Below are 8,524 nucleotides of genomic sequence, written 5' to 3'. Positions count from 1 at the left end.
TGACGCCCACTCGCTGGCCCGTGAGTGGGCGTCGTCACGGATGACGCAATAATTCATTTAAAAAAAATCGATTTTTTTTAAAAAATTTGAATTTTAATAATAAAAAAAATCAAACGGTAATGATACCGTTAATTTTTTATTTTCTTTTTATTTTTATTTATATTTATTTATTTACTCTATAAATAATCTTATTTCATACTCATTTCACACACAAACACACATATATTCCTCTCAAATCATCTCTATCACTCCAATTTCCATCTTAAATCAACTCAAACAAATGGATCATTTTGAGCAAATGGGTCAATTAATGGAACAATCACTTGAAGAAGATCGACGACGAAAGGTGGAGGAAGCCGCGCCACCCCCACGACGCTCCCGGAAGTACATCAATCGGAACCGGGAGGAAGCCGCCGCACGGTTAGTGCGCGACTACTTCTGCGATAACCCGATTTGGGGAGATACCTACTTCCGTCACCGTTTCCGCATGAGTAAACCGCTATTTCTTCACATAGCGAATACTTTGGCGGCATGGGAAGAGTTCTTCCGAGAAGGGTTCGACGCGGTCGGCCGTCCCAGCCACACGACGCTGCAGAAATGTACTGCAGCCATCCGTCAGCTTGCGACTGGACAAACGGCCGACATATTCGACGAATACCTCCACATCGGAGACACCACTGGGCGCATGTTCTTGCTCAACTTCTGCAGAGGCGTCCGGGCAGCCTTCAGTGACGAATTTCTCCGGAGGCCAAGCACGGATGATTGTCAGTTCCTCCTCAACCTGCACGAACAAGTGCACGGATTCCCCGGGATGCTTGGCAGTGTCGATTGCATGCACTGGCAATGGAAGAATTGCCCGGTGGCTTGGAGGGGGTCCTACACGAGCGGCCACAAAGGCACCCACCCAACCGTTGTACTCGAGGCCGTTGTCGACTACCGGCTTTGGATTTGACACGCGTACTTCGGGGTCCCTGGCTCGAACAACGACGTAAACGTGCTCCACCAGTCCGATCTCTTTACTGAAGTTTTGGATGGTAAAGCGCCGGCCATCAACTTCGTCGCCAACAACCGGCTGTATAAAATGGGGTACTATCTCGCCGACGGCATCTACCCGAAGTGGCCGACCTTCGTGAAGACGTGCGGCAGGCCTGCGAACCCAAAGCAGGCTCTTTTTGCGCAGAAGCAGGAGGCTGCGCGCAAGGATGTGGAGAGGGCGTTCGGGGTTCTCCAAGCGCGCTTCAACATCATCAAAGCCCCGGCTCGTTCCTGGTTCATGGAGAGCATGGTCGACATCATGTATACGTGCATAATCTTGCACAACATGATTGTCCGAGACGAAGGACCCGATGCGGGAAATTGGTTCGACCCCGAATCTCCCGGAAGCTCAACCGCAAGTAGTCCGCCGCGAAGTGGAGCGCATCCGTCTATACAAGAACGGTTGGCTATTTGGGCAAGGACACGCGACTCTAGCGCCCACACCCAACTCCAAGAGGATCTAATTGAGCACATTTGGGAAAACTTTGGCGGAGAAGATTAAATTATGTCATTTTTTATTTTTTTAGAATTTTAATTATGTCTTTTTTCCTATTTTTTTAGTTTAAGTTGTAATGTTGTTTTAATTTTAATGAATTGTGTTTGTTTAAATTTAATTGGGTTATAAAAAAAAAATGAAATTGAATGAATAGTAATTAAGGGACGGAGCGTTGCAGGTTCCGTCCCTTAGTTAAGGGATGGAGGAAAAAAGGACAGTGGGACCCTCAAATAGTGGTCAAATAGTAGTTAAAGGACGGTTTAAGGGACGGTATAAAGACAGCGTAGTGGATGGTCTAACGCCGCTAATGATGAGTAATAATTTAAATAAGTTTATGGAGTAACCAAACTACACCTAAAAGTGGGTAAAGTGCACAATGCAATTCAGAAAGAGGAGGGAATATTTATAATTTGAATTAGATTTATTTCGTAGAAATAACACTAAAACAATAAATTCTGTTTTTAAATTGTTTTTCGCACTTTTAAGGAGGGCACGAACAGAGTAGAAAGAGCGAAGGAGATTAGGCGGGAAACCAAATAGTTCACACTTACCCCTTCCAAAATCCCCCAATAAATACCGCGCAGTAAGTTTTACTAAACCACTAAACCCTCAAATTTGTTGCAGATTATCTCATTCCATGGCCAGAGCTAACCGAGCTCCGTCGCCGTTGTCTGGAATTCCTGTAAACAACGGCGCAGCTGGAGCTTCGGAGCCATCCTCGCCGAAAATGACCGACTTCGACTCCTCCCTCACGAAGCTTCGCCAACGATGGGAGTTGGCTTCAGTTCTCAACTTTCTCCACGTAACCTCTCTCCTCCACGCCATTTTTTCCATGACTCTGAGACGTTTATCTTCTTCCACCTCTTTTCAGTTTCATGATTTATATCTTACTTCAAATTTGTCGTTATGGTAGGCAGGGGTTAGTTGTGGAAAGAGATTTTGATCTCATATTCCTAACACGAACCGTACAATGTTGTACTTTTTGGTGTTTTTTTGATCTTAGGTTCTTTGAAAAGGATATGAAGTCGTGAGTTGTTTTCACTTAGACTAGGCATCGGAAACTTATACTCGTCCGACTTTGATATCTCTGATAATTAATGCTTGTAAATAATGCACCTACAGGTATTCCATCCGGTAATTGGTAAAGAACTGAAGTTATCAGCTGAAGACGTAGAAACTGCAATCATTGAGCAAAACAGTACACTTGCTCAGCTTCACATAGCACTCTTGAAGGTTTCTTTTGCTTCTCATAAGTTATATACACTTTTTATAAAAATTGCTAAGATCTTGAAATAAGATGTTATTTATCAAAATTGTGAAACAAAATCTGAGGGCATTAGCAATGGGGCGCCCTAAGGCGCGCCCTAAGGCGCGCCCTATGGCGCGCCACGTCAGCAGTTTTATCCTCCTACCTCCCCACCTGCAGTGGGGCGCCCTAAGGCGCGCCCTATGGCGCGCCACATCATCATTTTATTTATTTGTTTAATTGATTTAAATGTTTTCAACTAACAATTAATAACGAGTAAATAAAAAGGTCGAAATAACAAACGGGGACACATTAATAAAAAAAGAAGTTACACCGTTCAACTTACAAAAAAAAAAACTAAGTCGGTGCAATTCCCAACTTCCGACGCAGTTCATCTATCAATGCCCGGAGGTATTCGGCTTCGTCGGGGTCGGTACACTTCTTGAGGGCCTTGTGCGTCTCCAACAACGTCCTCGCCATCGACGCTGTCGCCAACGACGAATACACTTCGGCTGCCTGGGGCGGGAGCATTTCCGGGAGCGGAGGTGGGGTTGCAGCGGTCGAGGATGAGGTCGCGGCCGCCTTCCCTTTGGCCTTCGCAGCCTTGACGCCGGGAGGACGTCGGGAGGACATCGGTGTGCCGGAACCGCTGTCGTCCACGTACAACCGGTTGAGGTCAACCGGTTGATTGCCGCTGCCGCTGCTCGTGTAACCACCAACTTCGGTGGTCTTCATCCTCTTTGGCGCACTAGTGTGCAGAATTCCACCTTGGAATTTCTGCTTGTCCCTCAAAAGCGTCCAGATGGCCTCGTGCTTGAACTCGCCGAACATCGACCGGTACGACAATATCGCTTTAGCACGCACGTCTTCCCAGCTCTCGCCGCTCCCCTGTGCCCGCGCGCACTTCTCGAACTCCGCCGCGTACAAGTTCACTTGCTTCTTCACTTGATCCCAGTGCTTGCGGAGTTGCTCACGCTTGCGCTTGTACGCGTTCGGCGGCTTGGCCGCATTGTAGAGGTCGGCGATGCGCTCCCAGTACGCGAACTGCCTCTGGTTGTTCGCGAATATCGGATCTTCCGATATATCTACCCAACACCGGGCCAAAATGAGAGTTTCCTCGTCGGTGTAGTTTGTACGACCGGGGGCGTACTCATCGCAATCACCGGGAGGCGGCAACTTCTGCGCCCGCTGCCGGTTCCGCTTCTTTTTGGCTGGGGCGGAAGCGGTCGCGGCGGGGTCGGGATCGGCCGCTGCGGCGTCACGTCGGGAGGGGGCGACTGGTCGGGTTGGAGACGGCTCCATGTCCGACAACCCATACGAGTCCGTACTGAAATCGGGATCGTATTGGGCGTTGGTGTCGAACGAACGATATTGGCCGGGTTCTGTACCCGGCCAACGCGCATCTCCACTAAACATAGGACTATTTGGACTTGAAGCCATTTCGTAGTAATTATGTAAATGTAAGTTTCGAAAGTGAAATTGTGAAATGAAATGTAAAACGAATGAACTCTATTTATAAAACAACCAAACCGCGTGCCATCGTCCGCGACCTATCGTCCGTGTACGCCACAATGGGGAGGACGATGGCGCGCCCGATGCCTATCGTCCGCAGCCATCGTCCGTGTACGCCACAATGGGGCGGACGATGGCGCGGACGATAGGCATCGGGCGCGCCATCCTCCGCGCCCTTAGTATCGGCCGCGACGATCGTCCGCGACCTATCGTCCGTATCCGCAATGGGCGCGGACGATCGATGGCGCGGACGATGCGCGCCATCGGGCGTGCCATCGTCCGCCCATTGCGGATGGCCTGATGCATTTCCTTTTATCTGATCTGCCTTGTTCTGAATAAATGATGCATGACATGTGACTTTCAGGGAATTATTTCTTCAAGCCAAGCCCAAACATTAAAGTCCTCTGATGGGTGGATGGCTGCTCTAAGTAAGGCTCTCTCAACGTGGTGGCCTTGGGTAGGTCAAACCTGTATTAGTTATGGTTATGGATTTTTTTAGTTGGAGAACAGGAGTTGTCTAAATTGAACCCTATTTGCACAGAAGAGATTTGCTACTTGAGTTTCCCCAAGGTTACTGTTATGGTTTTTTTAATACTAAAAGATGCAGCTGTCCTACATCTTGCTTTGCAGGTTGCTGAAGGAGATTTTCCTTTAACTGGAGCCAAGGGGTATATTGTTTCTTGATATTCTGTCAGTTGTAATTTCTAATGTCACGTTATCACAACTGCAAATCTGTATTTTCTCTCAATTCTGTTAACATATGTTGTTTTCTCAAATGTTCAGGGAGGAAATATCCATTTATAAGGAGCTCGACCCAACAGCTCGTCTTATGATTCTTAAAGCTCTTTGTGAAGTTCGAGCAGATGTATATATCTACACTTGATCTTTGCATGCTTGTTTATGCATATTCATTTTCTTGCTCAATATTTTTGATGAGATTTTGGGGGTGATTTTCTTTTAAGTCTAAAGATCCCTTTTTTATGTATAGCATAATGAACTTCCAGATGTTTCTGGTAACGCTGAAAATGTAGTTGTTTGAATTTTCCATTTTCTGGCTTTTGTTGCAGCAATATGATGCTGTGTCCTATATCAGTGAGCAAATGAAAAATGGCACTGGTGTCTCTAATTTTCGAAAGGACAAGCTTGGAAGTGATGGCAACAGAGTATCATTCTGGTAAGTTGCTGTCGGAGTTTAGTTTTGTAAGTAAGTAATGGCTGTTAATGACTCTTGGTTACAGGTATGATGGAAACGAAACTATTGGTCACAGATTATATAAGGAAGTTCACTCCTTTGAAAATCAGCAACCCAGAAAGAAGGATACTGCCCCTACATTAAACTGCCAATGGGAAACCCTTGCTACCAATCTAGAAGGATTCAACAAGATTGTGGTATGAATACATGTTTTGGTTGTTACACAATTTCCTCACTACCACATTGCATTTATTCTTTGCTTCTTTTGATGGTAGGATGAATTCTCATCTAGTAAATTCAAATGGGAGGTTGCTCTTGCTAAATCTATTGAAATGAATGTAATTCCTGTTCTTGCAAAGCAGCAGAAGGTTAGTGAGAATTGTTTTCAGAACTATACTTTTGTCATATCTCAAATTTTATGTTGGCTTCAGTAAATGGCATGATCTCTATATAACTGCCTTTTGACAGAAAAAAGAGAAGGCACTGTACCGGCTGCAAAGAGAGCAATTACGATTCAATGGTTTTCACAACTTTGTCTCAACTCGATCATGTCGTACTAACAAGCGTCCTGATTACGTATTTGGTATGTGTTGGATTTGTGTATATATTTTGATAAATATCTGAAGGCCTTTTCACTAATCCTGCTTATTGTGGTGGCATCGTATTGATTTATGCTTATGGACCAAATTCCAGAGAACAACTTTAGATTGTGTGGTTGCTGATCACTTGCTTATAGTTGCACATGCTAACATTTAAGATATTATGCTTAAGTTGCAAAGTTGCTTTTCACTTGATATGTTTTTTTCGTGATGCTTGGACACACCGTGACAGTTTCATGGCTTGTGTCTTGATTCTTGGACAGGAATAAGTCATTTACTTTGAATTGCAAAAACGGATTATATTCTAATTGTGTGACCTTGAGGCTTGAGATATGGACACCCTATGAGAGCGTGGAATTAGATAAACCAGGCTTTTGACACACCACATAAAAGAACATCAAGATCAAAATGTTGTGTGAAGTTATACTTGATAACTGACCATTGCCAATGTATTTTAACGTCGAATAGAATTATGCGTCATGCTTGGAGCTATAGCTACAAGTCAAGAAACTGTAGGTTATCCACATATACACGGACAACAGCCAGACAGTCTATTGTAGAGTTAAAACAATGCGGATAAATCTACTCTTCCCACCTCGATATTTGACTAACGTCACCTATTTTATTACAGATAAATATGACAGAGACATTGCAGAGGCCATAAAAGATTCGAAGTAAGTAGCCTATTTCTCATTATGTTAGTCTTTCTTATATTTTCTTCTCTTGCTTTACTTAATTACAAGGAGTTGTTTTACTCTAAAATTTGAATTAGACGCTCGAGTGGCATGTTTTAATAAGCTACTAAGATTCTGAAATAGCATGTATCTTTAGCATTTGTAGTTGTCTTTTCAATTTATATTGATCTTTAAACACATTCTTACTTTGATTTTAAGTAATCCTCTCCCCTTTAGCTGTCCCTTTCTTATTTCGTGATTATGATCATGTGCCAATATCGTTGTTTTCCAGCAAAAGAAAGACTAGTGAAGAACGAATGCAGGAAGACAAACCGAGCCAGCAAAGGATGACAAAAACCCCAGATGGATCTAACAATTCAGCAACATCTTCAAGGGACAGTGAATCTAGTGAAACTGATACTGAGAAACACAATCCAGAAGAAAGTGACGGTGCTGATGGCTCCCAGGACGAAGAATATGTGGAGAACGAGGAAGATGACATAGAAAAGGATGAAGATGAAGACGAAGACGAAGATAAAGTTCCCAGCCTCAAGCAGAATATGCCTCTAGTCCACAGGCAAAAGGGATCGCGCTTCAGTAGCAGGCTAGCTAGAGTTCCTGGCCACACTATCCCAGAAAGCAAGAATTTAGGCTCTAAAAACAGGTCAAGGCAAAGGCCATCCGTCAATACTGCTGTTGAATCCATAGTGGTTGCTGATTCTGAAGACGATAGATCGTCATGAGACATGAGCTGAAGATTCATGAAACTGATCGCGTTTTTGCTCAACCACTGGTGCCCCGGGGTAAAAGATGATGATTTTTGAGAGGATTCTTGGAGCTAGAAGGGGGACTTTGGTGCAGCTAACAAGTAACAAAAGAGAGATTTTGGCATTGTAGTAAAAAAAGAGTTTGAGACACATTTCTAGATCAGTTGTAGGGAGCTGTCTCAACACTCAAGTATGTGTAGTTTTGTGAAGACTAATTGTCTGTTGTTTCTACCAATGCTCCAGCTTATTTTGCTATATGCTATCATACTCCCTTTTCTGTCTTCTATCACTAAATGTCTCATTTTACTTTTACTATTTTACTAATTCTGCTAAGTGGATTAAACAATCCACAAATTTAATTATTCAACTCACATTTTATTATAAAAATAATTATATTCACAAATTATTTTTCTACCCCATTTTAAATTATTTCACAAAATATAGTAGTACACTGTACATATTATAAACTTTTCATGGACAGTATTTCTTTATATTTTACTCTCTTTTACACACTTATATATAAAAATATCAAACATGGCCCACCAATATCTGTATATTAATAAACATAAGAAACACAAAGTGGGATCGTAATACTTTTTCAACTCGCAAATCGCTTGCTTCATTTTTACTAAAACTTGTGTTACACTAAGACTACCATTATTCTGTGTCGTATTCGTATATATATCAAAAAAGAAAGCAAATAATTGATTATAATATTGTTTAAATTATGTAATCGTTCACAGTGGTCAGGATGGCCGAGTGGTCTAAGGCGCCAGACTCAAGTTCTGGTCCTCTTACGAGGGCGTGGGTTCAAATCCCACTTCTGACATTGATTTTTCCACCCACACTTTTTGTTTTAATTAATGCAACAGTTTCCTCTTTGTTTTAGCATTCTTTTGTGCTAAGTGCTAACTGCCACTACTTGAACCTTTAACTCACAAAACTACCATTGCACAATTACACCTTTGTGATTGAATTCTTACAAACTACAGATACAGAGTAT

At 43.1% G+C, this 8,524-nt stretch overlaps 1 protein-coding gene and 1 non-coding gene across 2 annotated transcripts; both read left to right on the top strand.

Moving 5' to 3' along the window:
• Window positions 1-2,062: 2,062 nt before the first annotated feature.
• LOC121753375 (DDT domain-containing protein DDR4-like) lies at window positions 2,063-7,776 on the top strand. Its single transcript, XM_042148664.1, has 11 exons — window positions 2,063-2,333; window positions 2,654-2,764; window positions 4,654-4,746; window positions 4,920-4,957; window positions 5,073-5,154; window positions 5,357-5,463; window positions 5,528-5,678; window positions 5,757-5,849; window positions 5,950-6,064; window positions 6,712-6,754; window positions 7,047-7,776. The coding sequence occupies exons 1-11, from the start codon at window positions 2,169-2,171 to the stop codon at window positions 7,495-7,497; spliced, it is 1,449 nt and encodes a 482-aa protein (XP_042004598.1). The 5' UTR covers window positions 2,063-2,168; the 3' UTR covers window positions 7,498-7,776.
• Window positions 7,777-8,266: 490 nt separating this feature from the next.
• Window positions 8,267-8,350, top strand: TRNAL-CAA. The gene has a single exon. It is a non-coding gene; the product is annotated as a tRNA-Leu (tRNA).
• Window positions 8,351-8,524: the final 174 nt, after the last annotated feature.

This window comes from Salvia splendens, chromosome 10 (genome assembly GCF_004379255.2).
Source record: "Salvia splendens isolate huo1 chromosome 10, SspV2, whole genome shotgun sequence".
Lineage (NCBI taxonomy): Eukaryota > Viridiplantae > Streptophyta > Magnoliopsida > Lamiales > Lamiaceae > Salvia > Salvia splendens.
The sequence above is the reverse complement of the archived record's forward strand: the minus strand, read 5'-3'. Positions and strand labels throughout refer to the sequence as shown.